This window comes from Pristis pectinata, chromosome 19, assembly GCF_009764475.1.
Source record: "Pristis pectinata isolate sPriPec2 chromosome 19, sPriPec2.1.pri, whole genome shotgun sequence".
Taxonomy (NCBI): domain Eukaryota; kingdom Metazoa; phylum Chordata; class Chondrichthyes; order Rhinopristiformes; family Pristidae; genus Pristis; species Pristis pectinata.
In genome coordinates this window covers 6,961,430-6,979,412 of record NC_067423.1, presented here as the reverse complement: position 1 = coordinate 6,979,412, position 17,983 = coordinate 6,961,430, and the positions used below count along the sequence as shown (strand labels likewise).

Sequence of the window (17,983 nt, the reverse complement as noted above, 5' to 3'; positions counted from 1 at the left end):
TGGGTCTCTAAGGTAGGGACATGTTCGGCACAGCTTTGTGGGCCGAAGGGCCTGAATTTGACTGTAGGTTTTCTGTGTTTCTATTTGTCAGTAAACATCTGGTCCTAACACACTAATTGGTAATTTCACAATTAAAGTAAAGATATTTCAAAACATTTTTTCAACTTCAACCATATGTATAATGTTTAAGAAGTTAATTAAAATTTGTGCTCTTTGCCTTATTTGCTGCCTATGAGAATTCTTTAATGAGATTGGCTGCTCAGCCAGTTTGATGATGTCAGAGCACCTGGTCGCCAAGGCTACCTTTGAACTGATGCATGCTACATTGGGAAAGGGGAAATGCATCCCACAGCAATCAGCAGCTCTCCCGGAGGTTAGCAGAAAGCATTGTTGCTGACTGCGGATTCTGGGCTAACAGTGTCTTCCAGCAATGAAGGTGTGCTGCGAGATTCAATCCATCAAGGTGCAAAATGACTGAATTTTGAAAAAGACAGATTGTCCTGTGCCATACACAATTCTTAGGAGGAATATTTATTTTACAGTTATTCATCTTTTTTGGAGGATTCTGGTGCTCTGGAAATGAAGTTCTTTGAAAGCAACGTACCAATTGAAATTCTGAAGGCATGTGTTACAATCCATTCATTTCTTAAAAGCATCACAAATACATTACTTCCCAGTACAGATTTTTTTTTAAAAATGTAATTTATTCTCTTAATAAACCTTAGCAATCCACTATTTTGGTTACAATCACCATGCCACTGTTGGTTAAAGCAATGAGGGTTCTGAGCAGGGAAGATAAAATATATTACAAGCATAACTAAGAGGATGATGAGTCCGTACAGAATGCAAAAAATGATTGTGGTGTATAATACAAACTTTCATTTTAAAAGTATACAATTAATTACACAAAAAGGCTAACAAAGGGGTTCATTCTCCAGCCTTTTCCTAGAAATGGGTGGAATTTGAGCAAATTTTTTATTTACTGCACTGTACAAAGCCACTTATTCAGGTCTCGGATTTACACAATTCATCACCATCGTTGTCCTTTCAAAGAAATGGAATCAAAAAGGAAGAACCTGCTGCAAAATATAAAAGGGTACGTAGTTTGAAAACCCTCTTAATGGGCTCGAGATTTCTTTCGCTTATGTTTTTTCTCCTTCTTCTTGTTGATGCACTTGGGGCAAAACCACTGTACTTCATCAGGAGGTGCGGCAGTGATTCCAACACACGGCCTGCGAACATGAGAATCCAATGTAAGGTACCGTCACAATTCAAGTTACTTCAACTGAACTCAACAATGCAGACACCATTTGGTTCTTAAACCAAACAGCACAACCCTAATCACTAGAGTTTAGCAACACTTAAGACCACTTTGCACTGAAATAGAGGATTTTTTTTGTTTTCATTGTGTTCTTTCTTGTAAAAGTTGTGTTTAATTTATGTTTTTCTTGAGAATGCTGCTTATATGATGCTCTGTGCTTGTGATGCTGCTGCAAGTAAATTTTTTTATTGCAACTGTGCACACATGGACTTGGGCATATGGCAATAAACTTGACTTTGATTGGCATCTTTTAACAGCGTCAGTGAACTAATATAAAGTTAATTTTGAAGTTGTGGTGACCTGGTTTAGGTGACAACTGGAGTATTGCAATCCCACTCTCCTGCCTCTCTTTAGGAAGATTGTTAAACTCCCAGAAGAAGTGCATGAAAGGTTTACTGGAATGGTTGCAAGGATGAGGGATTTCAATGACTGCACAGTGGCGTTGCGAGTAGAGCTGCTGTCTCACAGTGTCAGAGACCTGGTTTCAATCCTGATCTCGGGCGCTGTCTGTGTGGAGTTTGCACGTCCTCCCTGTGACCACACCAGATTTCTCTGAGTGCTCCGGTTTCCTCCCACATCTCTAAGACATGTGGGCTGGTAGGTTAATTGGGCTGTTTTTCTGTGATGCATCTCTCTGTGACCCTGGAGAGGCTGGAGTCATTCTCAATGAAGCAAAGATGTTTGAGAGGAGATGTAATATAGACCAACAAGATCACAACTGGCATAGGTAGGGGCTGAGATAGAAGGCGTATTTAAAATATTGAGTCAAAGGTACAAGGGAGATGGGAGGTAACATTTTATTTTTTAAATGCCAGTAGTTATGAGTTGGAACAGACTGCCTGAAAGGATGACGGAAAGGTGCCTTTATAAGGGAATTGGATAGGCACCTGAGAGAGAGTAACTTGCAGGGATACGGGGAAAGAACAGGAGAACGGGACTGCCCTACATGGAGGTGGTTGCCCTAATATTTATTAGCCTACAAAGTTGTTGAAAGTGTGCAGTGAGGGTAACTGGGACCTTTATCAGCAAAGCCTAAACTCAATCTCTTATTACACCATTCACTAGGCTTTGCATTACTGCTCAGACATTAGACCCAACTGAAATGGAGAGGAGGACTGGTGTTGATGTGCTCACTATTTCAGTTTGCTTCTTTTGTAAAATGCACCAAATACCGTAATGATTCAGGATAAATCTACCTCGTCACCTCCTGATCATGCTTTGCTTCAATGGGACACAGCTGGCTTAAGCTTAGGGAGTGTCACCTTATCACAGAAAAGAAATAATTATTTGTACTTGCACAATTTTTTTTGTCTGTGTTTACTGTATGTCTTCTGTTTTATGTACGTCCTCTGTTGTGTGATTCTGGGGGAAACAACATTTTGTTCCTCCATGTGTTTTTATAGCATATGGGTGAATGACAATAAAGTAACTTGAACTTGAACTTGATTTCTTACCAATGGTACCAATCATCACAGTCATCACACCCGATCATCGGGCTGCCATCGTCTGGTTTGTTGCAGCCCGGACAGATCCAGATCTGGTTCCCCCATTCGTCACGGATCTGCAGGTACAATGGAAAAAACAGTTTTCAGGTAATTGGTCAACAATTAAAACAGATGGTTCAGGGTATAAGTCTGTCAGTCTCAATATCCTACATGCTCCTTTGGAATTTACCTAATGTACAAAAATGCATGCTACAGAGATAGTCATTGTGTTCAAATGTTCTGATTCACGATCAGCATAACATACTGCGTGAATGGAAAGGGGAGGAGCTGAGAATTCCATATGGAATTTGACAGGAATCCTGATGGGAAAAAAGGGTCTCTTAAGGGCAGTATAAAAAAATCAGCACTTCATTGTAGTGTTCATCCAATGAGCAGATGATTATGGACTCAGTCTGATGTGATGCTACATTAGACCAGCAGTGTGGGAATTACAACTGACCTTGGCAACCTGGGAATACAGGGAAAGTTGTTGGTGGGGGGTGGGGATATCAGTAGAGGGAAGGAGGTTTATTCCCTGATCAGGAAAGGATACACATGGATATCCAATAAAGGGCTGAAGAGTTACCAAGTCACCCATTGCTGCTTAGTTGGCTAATACGGTTCAAGCTCATTTATCAGGCATGGTCACTTGAGCAAAGTAAATGGAGCTCTGTCAATGTGATTGAAGCTATACCCAAGTATCTTTATTGCAAAAGATCACAACACTTAGGGAAGCAAAAGCATTTCATTCATGGATGTTTAAAATTAAAATTTATTGTCACTGCAGACATCTACTCGGCTTGGTACATCTGAGTTAACTACTATTGAAACTATTAAATAAAGCAACCACTACTAGTTTTCTTTCATTCTGCCCAGCAATGTAGGCTCCTTATGGATAAAATCTGTCCACGCAAATGGTGGAGTTAAATATATTGATATGGAGCTCGTGTGAAAGATACGCAGTAGCTCAGATGTTCTGTGTGCACCATGATATTTGAATGCTGGCTTATATACCACCAGAACACTTTCACAGCATTGTAATTTCACACTTAGGGAGTGGACTATCACTTGCAAACATCAATCCATCTGATATGCCTCAGTGTTCTATCCGAAAACAAAGAGGACCCATCTCTGCAATTGTGTCTGGTACTACTAAAACACAACTAACTAATTTGTAGTGAGATCATTTATTAACCCGCAATACATACAGGAAAAATTGTTTAGTAAAATTAGCCAATAATATTTTCACAATAAATTTCTCCCTTCTTTCTTAAAGCAACCAAGTTAGGGGGAATTCAGTATTTATTTTAACTTCAACTTCTCACTGATAATGAGGTAAACAGAAACATTAAACCAAGACCCTGGGTCTACCTGTTTAGACAGATGTGAAAAAAAATCTATAGAATCCAAAACAGTAAGCTGTTAAAGTTCCTCATTTTTATCTCAAATTAACTCAACTCACTACAGATTTCAAAACTGGTGGATGGAAAACTCAGGTTGCTTGGATCAAACAGAATGTTTCTGGAGAAGACAGTGATGTGAATTTCCAATAAATGCAAACTACCATGTACTTCTCCTGGAAGCTTTGCAAGTTTGTCTTAAAGTATTTAATATACTTCATTGTTACTTCTGTACTGCTGGGAAATAAATGATATTACACTGGAGAATTTGGTTGCACAAGTCTACCAAGTGACTCAGATATGGTTCAATCCTAGGAATGTCCAGATAAGATCACAGACCAACTGTATTTACAGTACCGTGTGATGATGTCATGTGTTTTAGAGTGTTTCTCTTGCCATGTCAAGGAAATACTTGAATCCTCAAGCCTCAGTTTACAATGCTCTTGGATGGCTCATGGCAGACTAGAGGAAGTGCATTTCTTGGTTTGGGTAGTTTAGGACAAACAAGACTTTTAGCAAATAAACTGTGTTCGCTAATCGATAGAATTCTCAAAAATCATCTGTTTAGTTGGATATAAGATCTTTATTAATCACATGTACATCAAAACACACAGTGAAAGACATTTTTTGCGTAGTGATTTTGGGGGGCAGCCCGCAAGTGTCGCCATGCTTCTGGCGCCAACATAGCATGCCCATAACTTCCTAACCTGTACGTCTTTGGAATGTGGGAGGAAACCGGAGCACCCAGAGGAAACCCACATAGACACAGGGAGAATGTACAAACTATCAAACTGTGATATTTCACAAATACCATAGATCCCAATGCTTGTCAATTTGTTACAAACATTATACCCACTAGTCCTGCTATTTTGAAGCAAAACTCACAGGTATAGGTTACAGTATAAATGCTATGGTTTGGTGATAAGTGCATACATTTAAGGTTCCAGCATTTCAACATTTTCAGAATCAGGGAACAGAGCAAACTAAAGTAGCAACTGCAACGTAGGAAATGGGTGGACAGTTTAAGAGGATGCAACAGCTTCCTTCCCTGGCTGTACATTCCACAGTGATAAGTTCTCTAGGGAGCATGGTGCAAGACAACAGAATTACTAGTCAAAAGCAAGACAGATCTTGAAATGAGCCCCATATTCACAGGGGAATATTGTAACTCACTGAGCAAACAGATGAACTATTCAACAATGGAAAGTGGAATGGGGTAAAACAGTAGTGCTTGATTTGCATCAAACTTTCAAAATTGGACAGATCTTGTAGAAAGTTAAGAGTCAACATCTACTGGATTAAAAGGGCCAAGTCTTTGCACACAGAGGGTGGTGGGTATATGGAACGAGCTGCCAGAGGAGGGGGTAGAGGTGGGTACAGGTACAGTTCCATGAAACCGCAAGTAGCTCATTGTTTTCATATGTGGCAGTTGGCAAACTTTAGTTACTGCAATGTACTACCAGGAAGCTTCATTCTACACTGCTTTCAGCAGGCACAGTAGTGTAGTGGTTAGCGTAACACTATTACAGCGCCAGCGACCCGGGTTCAATTCCGGCCGCTGTCTGTAAGGAGTTTGTACGTTCCTCCCATGTCTGCGTGGGTTTCCTCTGGGTGCTCTGGTTTCCTCCCACATTCCAAAGACGTACAGGTTAGGAAGTTGTGGGCATGCTATGTTGGCGCCAGATGCGTGGCGACACTTGCGGGCTGCCCCCAGAACACTCTACGCAAAAGATGCATTTCACTGTGTGTTTCGATGTACACGTGACTAATAAAGAAATCTTATCTTAGACATTCAAAAGTACTGCACAGTATTACAAGGTTTAAAAAATATTTGGACAGGTACATGGTTAGGAAAGGTTTAGAGGGATATTGGCCAAATGCAGGCAAATGGGATGAGCTTAGATAGACATCTTAGGTTGGTATGGAGGAGCTAGACTGAAGGGCCAGTTTCTGTGCTGTATAACTCTATGAATCAATAAAAAAAATAGATGTCCATATTGGATGGATAGAATCATTTTCCCTGCACAACCCTTAATGCTCCACTTGTATTACATGGCTTGAGGTGCTGTAGCTCTGAACTCCACAACATTCAGCCTAAGATTTCCTGCCTTATTAATCTTTCCTTTCCTCCAAAAACCTCCTCACCTATCACCGTGTCTTGCTTTTGTCATAGCCCTCAATTCTTCATTTACTGGTATCTAGCTCTATTTTAACTTACTGTGAAACACTTTTGAATGTTTTCACATGAAAGGAGTGTACAGTAGAATGAAGCTTGCTTGTAATGCATTGCAAGAAGTACAGTTTGCATTGCAGTAAGTACAGTTTGCCACTTCCCACTGCCTTGGGAAAGCAGCTGACATAATCAAGGAACCCTCCCACCCCAGTGATTCTCTCTTCTCCCCTCTCCTACTGGGGCAGAAAATACAAAAGCCCGAGAACACGTACCATCGGACTCGAGGACAGCTTCTGTCCTGCTGTTGTCAGACTCTTGAACGGACCTCATATATGCTAAAAGATGAACTCCTGATCTCCCATTCTACTTCACCGTGGCCCTTGCACTTTATTTGTCTGCCTGCACTGCACTTTCTCTGTAACCGTAACACTATATTCTGCACTGGGTTTTCTTTCTACTACCTTGATGCAATTATGTATGCCATGATCTGTCTGGATGGCACAGAAAACAAAAACTTTTCATTGTATCTCAGTACATGCGACAATAATAAACCAATTCCAACTGTCATATATGAAAACGATCAAACCGTTACTTGTGGTTCATGGAACTGCCCCACAGTATCTGATAGGAGTGGTGGGGAATGGGAGTTATGGGGCAGGAAGCAAGCTCTCAGTGCATCTTATGTCCTTTCAGGAGCTCTTGTTAATATTTCCTTTTAGCTCAAAACCACGAAAACGTATAGTAGTGTGAGGAAAATAGAGCTTTGATGTACTGTTTTATAAGCAATTGTTTCTTTGTTTTGATAATTTCAAATTTATTTCATTTTGAGAATATTTATAGAAATGAGAAACGGTACAAAATATGAAATTATGGAGCGTAGTGTAGCGGTTAGCGTAACGCTATTACAGCGCCAGTGACCGGGGACAATTCCGGCTGCTGTGTGTAAGGAGTTTGTACGTTCTCCCCGGGTTTCCTCCGGGTGCTCCAGTTTCCTCCCACATTCAAGAAACATACGGGTTAGGAAGCTGTGGACATGCTACGTTGGCGCTGGAAGCATGGTGACACTTGCAGGCTGCCCTCCAGAACACTCTACGCAAAAGATGCATTTCACTGTGCGTTTTGATGTACAAGTGACTGATATAGATATATCATATATCATTACTCACCACGTAGGTACTGACAGTCTCTGTAACCACACTTCTGACTGGTGTCTTTGAAGCTCCCGCGGCAGAACAAGTAGCTGCAGGAGACACAGCAGGAAGAGCAGGAACTGGAGATGGAACTGCTGTGGGTGGAGGAAGGGGAGCTGGTGTGAGAGCTGGAGCTATGTGAATTGGCGGAGGTGCTGGCGACGGAGGTGGTGGAGTCTTTGGGTGACCTGCCGGAGGTGATGGCTTCGCCTCTGCGACTGGGACCACCTTGCTGATGACACTGGAAAAAAAACAGAAACAGAATATATAATTTAACGTTGCTGGCCACTAAATACTAATCATTGCGGTAAATTTGTCACAAGGAGGCAGTTGGACATGTTATAATTCATCCCTTCTGCCTAGCTGACATTCAATTAATCTGTCATCAGTTAATTATTAATTCCAATACATGTCATAGATACAATGTTATTTAAACTTGGACGTATTCTAAAGGATTGAGCCTTTATAAATTGTTTTCCCTGAGAAGGGGCAAGTAAGTGTGCTTCCATCCAGGTTAGATTTCATTACTGTAGGGCAGTTTGAACTTTCTTTTCTCTTCTTTGCAACTACACAGAAACATTGGAGATTCACTTTCTCGGGTGACATACGACTGTGTCAAACCAATGAACGCAATTGTGTTTTTGGATCAATAAATAACAGGGTCACATGGTAACCCAGGGTTTGATTAAATTAATCACAAGAAAATAGGAGCAGGAATAGGCCACTCGGTCCCTCAAATCTGCCCCACCATTCAATATGATAATGGCTGATCCATGCTGGCCTCAACTCCTCTTCTGTGCCAGTTCCCCATCACCCCAATTCCTTGATCTTCCAAGTATTTATACATCTCCACCTTAAATATATCTAATGATCTGCCTTCACCACCCTCAGGGACAGAGAATTCCAGAGATTCACCAGCCTCTGAGAGAAGAAATTTCTACACACCTCAGTTCTAAATGACCAACCCCTTCCATAACTTCAAGAATTGTCCCCTTGCTCATGACTCTCCCACTGGTGAAAACATCCACCCTGTCAATCCCCCTTAGGATCTTGTATCTTTGAACAAGGTCACCCCTCATTCCCTAAACTGTTTGGCCTTTCTTGATAGGACAAACCTCTCATCTCAAGAATTAACCTGGTGAATCTCCTTTTGACTGCCTCCAATATCCTTCCAAAAAGGGGACCAAAACTCTGTGCAGTATCCCAGGTGTGACCTTACTAACACCCTGTACAACTGTAACATAACCTCCCTATTTTTAAACTCCAACCCCCTTCACAATAAAGACTGTTTTCCTTGTTGGACCTGCCTGCTAACATATTGTGATTCATGCACTAGGACACCACGATCTCTCTGTACTTCACTCACTTTCCGCCTATGTCCATTTTGAGTATAATCCACCTTTGATTCCTCTTACTGAAGTGCATGACCTCACACTTGCCTAGTACGGAGGCTCCAATGCACAGGATCGCAAGAGGCTGCAGAGGGTTGTAGATTCAGCCAGCTCCATCACAGGCACAACCCTCCCCACCATCGAGGACGTCTTCAAGAGGTGGTGCCTCAAGAAGGCGGCATCCGTCACTAAGGACCCTCACCATCTGGGACATGCCCTCTTCTAGTTACTACCATCGGGGAGGAGGTAACATTCAAGGATAACTTCTCCCTCTCTGCCATCAGATTTTTGAACAGTCCATGAACCCATGAACACTACCTCGTTATTCCTTTCGTTTGCACTATTTATCTATTTTTTGTGATTTATGGATTTTGCCTTTGCACTGTACTGCTGCCACAAAACAACAAATTTCATGTCATACGTCAGTGATAATAAACCTAATTCTGACTTCCCCACCTTAAACTTCACTTGCCAGCTTCTTGCCCAATCACTCAATCTATATTCCACTGCAGAATCAAAATGTCCCCATCAAAACTTGCCCTTCTATCTGCTTCTATATTATTGGCAAACTTGGAAACCTTGCATTTTGTTGCCTCCTCCAAGTCATTAATGTAAAAGTAAACAAGTGAAGGCCAAGAACCAATCCCTGGGGTACTCCATCAGTTACATCCCTCCAGTCTGAAAAGGACCCATTTATTCCAACGCTGTTTTCTTTGTGACAGCACTGTTCAATCCATGCCAAAACACTTCCTCCAATACCCTAGGCTCTTACTTTATGCACCGGCCTCTTATATCGCACCTTATCAAAAGCCCTTTGGAAATCTAAATATACTACATCTACAGGTTCTCCTCTATCAACTCTCCCTGTCACATCCTCAAAGAATTTGAGCAAATTTGTCAAACATGATTTACCTTTCGTAATACCATGTTGATTAAGTTTGATTATATTTAGTTTTCCTAAATGATTAGTTATTTCCTCTTTGATTATCGACTTTAATATCTTGCCAACAATAGACGTAAAACTAGGTGTTCTATAGTTCCCTACATTCTCCTTTAATCCCTTTTTTTTGAAAAAGGAGTCACATTGTCTGTTTTTCAATCTTCTGGTAACGTCCCAGAATTTAGGGATTTTTGAAAAATTTCAACCAATGGGCCCACCATCTCTGTAGCTACTTCTTTTAAAGCCCTTGGATGCAGACCATTGGGTCCTGGTGATTTGTCGGCCTTTAGATCCATGAGTTTCTCTCTAATACTTTACTCCTTGTGTTTGGGATTTTTACAAGGTCCTCCCTGTTATTTGAAATTAGCCCATCTGTTATCTGAGGGAAATTTGCAGTGTCCTCCACGATGAAGACTGACGCACAAAATTGATTTAACTCATCTGCCAATTCTTTGTTTCCTGTTATTAATTCACCAGCCTCATTCTCTAGAGGTTCCACACCTACTGTAGCCACCTTCTTTCTATTTATATATCTATTGAAACTCGGAATGTTTGTTTTGATATTACGTGCAAGTTCTCTCTCAGAATCAATTTTGTCCCTTTTTATGAGCTGTTTAGTCTTTCGGTACCACATCCCAAAATCTTCTAGACATCTGACCTACCACCGGCCTTTGCCACTTTGTATGCTCTTCTTTTCAGTTTAACATTAGCCTTCATTTTCTTTGTTAACCACAGATTGTGCTCTTTCTCATGGAATCCCTCTTTCTAATTGGGATAAAGTCTTGCTGAGGGTTATGCACTGGCTGTTTGAATATCTGCCACTGTTCACCTACTGACCTGCCTTTTATTTTATTTATCTGTCTTTTATTCCCTGGAATGTAGGAGATTGAGGGGTGACCCGATAGAGGTGTATAAGATCATGAGGAGCATGGACAGGGTGAAAGCACATAGACCTTTTCCCAGGGAGGGGGTGCTAAAAACAAGAGGGCATAGCTTTAAGATCAGAGGCGAGAGATTTAAAAGGGACATCGGGGCAGTTTCTTCACACAAAGGGTGGTGAGTATTTGGAATGAGCTGCCAGAAATAGTGGTTGAGGCGGGCACATTAGCAACATTTAAAAGCCATCTAGATAAGTACATGGATAGGGAAGGTTGAGAGGGCTATGGGCCAAACGCAGGCAGATGGGACTAGCTTTCTGGGCAACAAGTTGGCATGGACGAGTTGGGCCAAAGGGCCTGTTTCCATGACCCTATGACTCCATTTTCACAGTCCACCTTGGACAACTCCTCATACCATTATGATTGCCCTTATTTAAAGTGAAGACAGTGGTTTTGGTCCTGTTGTGTTCACCCTCAAGCTGCATCTGGAATCCTATCATATTGTGGTCACCACCTCTCAGAGGAATTTTAACAAGATCTCTTATTAATCCTTCCTCATTATTCATGATCAAATGCAAAATAGCCTGTGCCCAGGCAGGTTCCATAACGTACTGTTCTAAGAAGCAATCCCTGATGCACTCCCATAAATTCTTCTATGATACCCCTGCCAGTATGGTTTGTGTACTCACACATCCGTTCAAACGATGGTTAGAATAAGACTTTAAAAAAGCCTTTGTGAAATATCACAAAACACGCCACATGCTTTGAAGTGCAGTGGCTGTTGTTACAAAGGAAAAAGAAAGATGTGAAAGTTTTACAAGATCAAATACTAAGAAGCTAAAGAAAGTAGGGTCCAGATAGGAACATGAGCCACGGTAGCTGAATATTCGATCCCTTTTGACTGCTTCACCATGCAATAAGATCACAGCTGATGTGCATCTAATTATAACTACCTTAATAAGATAGCAGACAGGAAGACCAGAAAAGTTGTGTGGAATTGTATATAACTAGGTTAGTATTATAATAAAGTGACTCCTGATGTTTCAGTATCTCGATATTTAAAAAGTAATGTCAGTGCACTAATATAAACCAGTCAGCATAAATTGCAATTGCTATTTTCTATCTATTTGAACAAGTGAGTGTTAAAGATTTCAATGTTCATAGTATCTGGTACCCTGACACTTTCTTCACAAATCCCATGTCTTGGGTTAACATCCCAAAATTTCACTTCGGTCATCATTGGTGGATCGTGTAACCACCACTTCCCTTTCAATCCTGGCACGTACAGGTGGAAGATTATACGTCACTGTGTCACTTAGGTTAAGAACAGACAAGAGGGCTTCCAAAATGCAGTTAAAGAATTGGTATTCAACTTTAAAACTTTAAACTTTCCAATCTGAGAAGGAAGGTAGACCATGGATATTCCTGCACCCAATTAAGAAAACAATCAATTACAAATGTGCACACTCACCATTTAATGCAAATTTTTCACATTCAGTTCTGTGATCTCTGCATTTGTTGTTGCTTTCAAAAGTACAGTACACAATGTCCTTTGTGTCACATATTGCCAAACTGTCTTTACAAGACAAGAATATCTCCAGGGAGATTTCTGTATGAAAGGTCATGTCAACCACCACTTAAATGCAATCAAAAAGTAATTAAAGTAATTATTCAAGGATTACAAGAAACTATATTTGTTTAGCACATCCTGATTCAATGTTTCCACCTACATACTGAATATAGTTTAAGTTGAAAGGTTAACAGAATTTCTTCTGGTAGAAGATACCTTATACCAGGTACACACTGATAAAATTTAGCAATAGGTAAACAAGTCTGAAATATTGGTCAAGGTTCAGTTCTTTTGCATTTGATATATATTTAAGTGGTGGTAGGTCATATTATGAGATGTTGCAGTTGAAAAACTTGTTTTATTTTGCCTCTTATGCAACTGATGTGTGAACACCTTGGAACGATTTACCTGTTAAAGGCATTTTGTTACACTGCTGCCATTTTGGAAATTGAAATGCAACCAGCAACACTGACATCTTAGTGTTTGTGAAATTACATAATGACATCCATTAGACTAACCTTGAAGGATATATTACACCTAGACATAGCAATTGTTCAAGAAAGGAACAAACAGCGTGACCTTTCCATAACATGTCGTTCTGACTTCAGAAAAGGGCACACAGGAAATAAAGATAAAAATAAAGTTGATGTGGGTGGAAGCATATAGCAATAGGTTTTCAGAGCTAATGTGCTTTATCCCCCATCTTTAAGTTTACAGCATTAGATCCAAAAATCTATAATCGCAACTAATCTGGTTGACACAAAAAAAAATGGATAGATCTTTACGCCTAAAGTCAGCTCCCTAAATGTTAGATGGGAACTTCATAGCAGCAGTGACTGCAAATAACTTAACTAAAAATAATTCACAAAGATCAAAATAATTTGAGCTAATTTCATTAGTTAGGTTTTGGGCACGTTCAGACCACTGCTGCACAGGAGGGAGGGTTAAAAGTATCAGGTGGACAAAAGCTTGCAGTCTCCATATATCAAAGCACAAAGGTAACATGGACCCTGGTCAGACCCCACTTGGAGTATTGTGCTCAGTTCTGGTCACCTCACTACAGAAAGGATGTGGAAGCCATAGAAAGGGTACAGAGGAGATTTACAAGGATGCTGCCTGGATTGCGGAGCATGCCTTATGAAAGCAGGTTGAGGGAACTCGTCCTTTTCTCCTTGGAGCGACGGAGGATGAGGGGGGACCTGATAGAGGTGTATAAGATGATGAGAGGCATTGATCGTGTGGATAGTTAGAGGCTTTTTCCCAGGGCTGAAATGGTTGTCACAAGAGGACATAGGTTTAAAGTGCTGGGGAGTAGGTATAGAGGAAATGTCAGGGGTAAGTTTTTTACTCAGAGAGTGGCGAGTGCGTGGAATGGGCTGCCAGCAACGGTGGTGGAGGCGGATACGATAGGGTCTTTTAAGAGACTTTTGGATAGGTACATGGAGCTGAGAAAAATAGAGGGCTATGGGTTAAGCCTAGTAATGTCTAGGGACATGTTTGGCACAGCTTTATGGGCCGAAGGGCCTGAACTGTGGTGTAGGTTTTTCTATGTTTCTATGTAGAGGGTGAGTGAGAGGGTAAACAGAAATAAAAACAGCAAAGGTTGGAAATACTCAGCAGATTAGGCAGCATCTGTGGAGAGGGAAACAGTTAACATTTCAGGTTATATTGATTTTTATTACATGGAAAGTGGAATACAAGAATAAGGAAATCTTACTGCATCTAAACGGGCCTTGAGTGAGACCACATCTGGAGTACTCTGTTTAGGTTGGTCTCTATACCTGAGGAAATGTACATTTGTCTTGGAGGTGATGCAACGTATGTTCACGAGGATACTTCTAGAGCAAAAAAACAAACTGCTGGAGGAACTCAGCAGGTCAAGCAGCAGCTGTGGAGGCAAAGGGATGTCGAGCTGTCGAGACCCTGCATCAGGACTAATTCTAGCTGAGGTCATCTCTTTGGCAAGAGTGTCTACAACCTGGGGACATCAGTATCAGGGGCTTGTGATGAAGAGAAATGACCTCACTCGGAGGGTGGTATGTAAACCTTTGAGCATACAAAGCCCCTTAACTGTTGAGATTGCCCGCGTTACTAAACATAATTGAAGACTTAAAATTTCTGGGCTCAAAGGAAATGGGGACTGGCTGGATAGTGGACAGGTAAAGAGTCAGTCATGATCTTACTAATTAGGTGGGAGAGCCATGGGAACATCAGGCCAATTCTTGCTCCAATTCCTTACGTTCTTTAATTCCACACTTATGCTGCTAAAATTAGTCACAAGGTTATGGTAAAGAGAATGAAGAGACTTGGTGTCTGTTGGGGACCTCCCAAAAGAGCGGGAAGGCAGATTCAATTTTTGAATCACAGCAGACCATGTTTGTGGATCTAAAACTGGCAGACTATTTCTTGGAGTGGGAAATTGTACATGGCACGGGAGAACAGAGTAGACAAGGCGGAAATGGTGGCAAACAAAAAGCAGAACAATCATTATGATACCTGGACACAAGTGAAGTTTAAAGTAATTGTTTGCATTCATTGATCTATCATCTTCTAGACCTAAACTTTAAGCTTTAACAAATTGCTTCAATTTGTATCACCTAGTGGCAATTGCTCTTTCCTCCACAATGCTTGGTCAAACTCAAAGTTGAGTTTGTTGTCATATGAACAAGTCCATGTGTGCACAGGTGCAAAGAAAAAACTTACTTGCAGCAGCATCACAGGCACAGAGCATTAGTTTGCTCCCCTTTTTGCATCTACCCAATGCTTGTATCTTTCCCTTTGTTTTCAGCGTTGCTTAATTCAACCCTGCTTATATTGTTAATCTTTCAAGGTTCGACTTTATCTTGTTTCACTTCACAAATGCTGAAATTGGAACATATATTTACAACAACCCACTGTTGAAGCAGACTGATGGTTTACCTGTGACTTACCACAAATGATTTTGACTCACTGTCTTAAAGTATGGGTTCCCACAAAAACCTTTAATATTGCAAGGCACTTTTTTTTTAGAAGTACAAAAGAGCAAGAATTAGTTGAGTGATGGAAATAGAAAAATTATACACCACATTATCAACATAATTCATTCAACAGTAATATATGTTCAGCTCAGATGTTTGAATGAAAGCATACTCTGATGGCAATGCAAGTTCTAATGATCTCAACTCAATTTAAAATTATTCTGAATTTAGCATGAACTATCAACTTCACTCAATGGTTAGGGAAATGGAAACAAAAAACATTACGGGGACCATTTGGAAATGAGTACACTGGGACAGCACAATGCAGCCGCATTGTAGGACACAGCACATGGAAGCTTAACCTTCTTGCTGTTCTAAATCAGAATCAGATTTATTATCACTGACTTAGATGACATGAAATTTGTTGTTTTGTGGCAGCAGTACAGGGCCAAGACATGAAATTACTATAAATTACAAAAACAAATAAATAGTGCAAAAAAAAGAACAAGGAAGTGTTCCTGGGTTTATGAAGTTGGTACAGGGTGCTCCTGAATCTTTCATTCAGATGCTTTGAATAAAGTTGTCACAAAAAAAATTGTGAAATGATTTTAGTCAAATCAAAAGGATATTTGGCTGCAAAACTCTAATTCCCAAGGAAAGCAGAAGTAATTCTTGCCCTGATCTAACATTTATTAATTATTAAGTTGAACTGATCATGAACTCAAAAGGGGTGATGGAAGAGGGATAACCTACTTATGACCCTCTCAAATAACCATTTGCCAGACAAGAGAGTATTTTCCATCTCACTTGTATGTGGGAAAGTAAAGTTTAAAATGATGCTTGTGTCCCCAGCTAAAATTAGTTCAAACGGCTACTGAACAGTCTAATCAGTGAGAAATGGGACATGCACAAAGACAGGACGTTATTAGGCTTGCACTTAAAAGGGATTTTGAAATCATTATCTAATGCAGAATTTCCTTCCTAAAGTAATAGCTAGGAAAAGGCACATGGGACGGTCACAGATGTCCCGTGAACTCAAAGCTGCAGCCTGGGAAATGTCTCTAGTTTCTATTAAAATTTTTGCTGCAATCAATTAAATTTAAATATCCAAATATAATTCTACATTTGAAAATAGGTTTCTGGAAAAAAAAACAAAAGTATTGCAGCAACCAATAAAAATGACCATTAAATACTGTCTGAGCCCACAGTGGTTCTTTGACTCCGGTGCATCATACCTTTTCATCACATAACTGATGCCTATATCCACATTCTAATATGATTATTTGCTATCACACAAACCTTGCACGGAATACTGGCATATGAAATGACAGTTTACGTCAGGAGGAGCTTCAAAACACATAATATCTGAGTTCCAATGCTAAGGTTTTAAATGTGACAAGGGTCTCTCATTAAACTATAGTGTCTTAAAATGCCACCTATTCAATCCACTGTACTGCAAAAATGTGTTCACAAAAATGTAAAATAGGATGTCATGGACTTAGATGATAATGTTAAGTCCCAACAAGACCCACATCAATTTGGAACATTGAGAAGCAGCAAATATTTAGTAATGCAACTGATAGACGACATTTAGACTTTCACACCACATTTTAACAAGGGATTCAATGGGGGATGGGAGCAGTTTGCCTCAGTTACCATCAGCCAAACAGAGAGAGAAATATAGCCACACTTCGCTCTGTCGGGGGAGGATAGGATCAACTTGGCTCAGATATCCTCTGTGCATAACCAGTTTGCCATCTGGGTTCACACATGAAGAAAGGCCTTTGGGAGAGGTTCTAGAGTCATAGAGAGATCCAGCATACAAACAGGTCCTTCAGTCCACACCAATTAAACACCCATTTTGCAATAATCCTACATCATTTCCATTTTTATTATCCCCTCATTCTCTTCAGCTCCCTCCCACTCTACCACTCACCTACATGCAAGTTACAAGGAGCAATTAATTAATGGTCAATTAACAATTTTTTTTAGGGACGTGGGAGGAAACTACGGCACCCGGAGGAAACCCACGTGGTCACAGGGAGAATGTGCAAACTCCACACAGACAGCGTGGGACGTCAGCTCTCTGGCGCTGTGAGGCAACTAATAGTGGCCTCCCCATTGTTGGCCCTGGAGACCGACCAGTGTTGTGGAACTGTGCTGCCATGAGGGAATTACAGAAAGACCACTAACGGAGGAAGATATCACTTCGAAGTGTGATGGGGAGATAGGGAATTGTGCAGAAATAAATTGGGGTAAAACACCAGAGGGATTTATAAAGTGGACAAGAACTTTGAACCAATTTCATTTAAGGATGGGGAACCTATGTACACCATGGATGATGATCAGCCAAGACCAAGTGTCAGACTTTATGGACACAGCAGAGGTTTAGACATTAGTTCTTCTGAAGATGACAAATTGACAGATTATAGATTATAATAGGTGAGTCTGGGAGTGATTAATGCACTTAAAGATTTTTATAATGTCAAGGTTAAAGTAGCTAAGGACTTCTACAAGTCATTTCCTTACCTACCCTTAATGTTGTACATAACTGACCGAGCCTGCAATTGGCATTTCAGCATTCTACTAAATCAAGGTGTGTTAAGGTGTGTTCACAGCTGCATTTGGTTTCTTTCTTCTTTTTGAAAATGTTTGAAGTCAAGAACCAAATTTATTGGG

At 40.5% G+C, this 17,983-nt stretch overlaps 1 protein-coding gene across 1 annotated transcript in view; it reads right to left on the bottom strand.

The window, feature by feature from the left end:
* Nucleotides 1–515: 515 nt before the first annotated feature.
* The window catches only part of taf3 (TAF3 RNA polymerase II, TATA box binding protein (TBP)-associated facto), a 157,521-nt gene continuing 140,053 nt past the window's right edge, over nt 516–17,983 (bottom strand). Inside the window, exons 6-8 of the mRNA XM_052034131.1 lie at nt 7,545–7,809; nt 2,776–2,882; nt 516–1,232 (exon numbers count right to left, since the gene is read on the bottom strand). Of these exons, the coding sequence (XP_051890091.1) occupies nt 1,118–1,232; nt 2,776–2,882; nt 7,545–7,809 (487 nt within the window). The 3' untranslated portion in view covers nt 516–1,117. The remainder of the gene's footprint in view (nt 1,233–2,775; nt 2,883–7,544; nt 7,810–17,983) is intronic.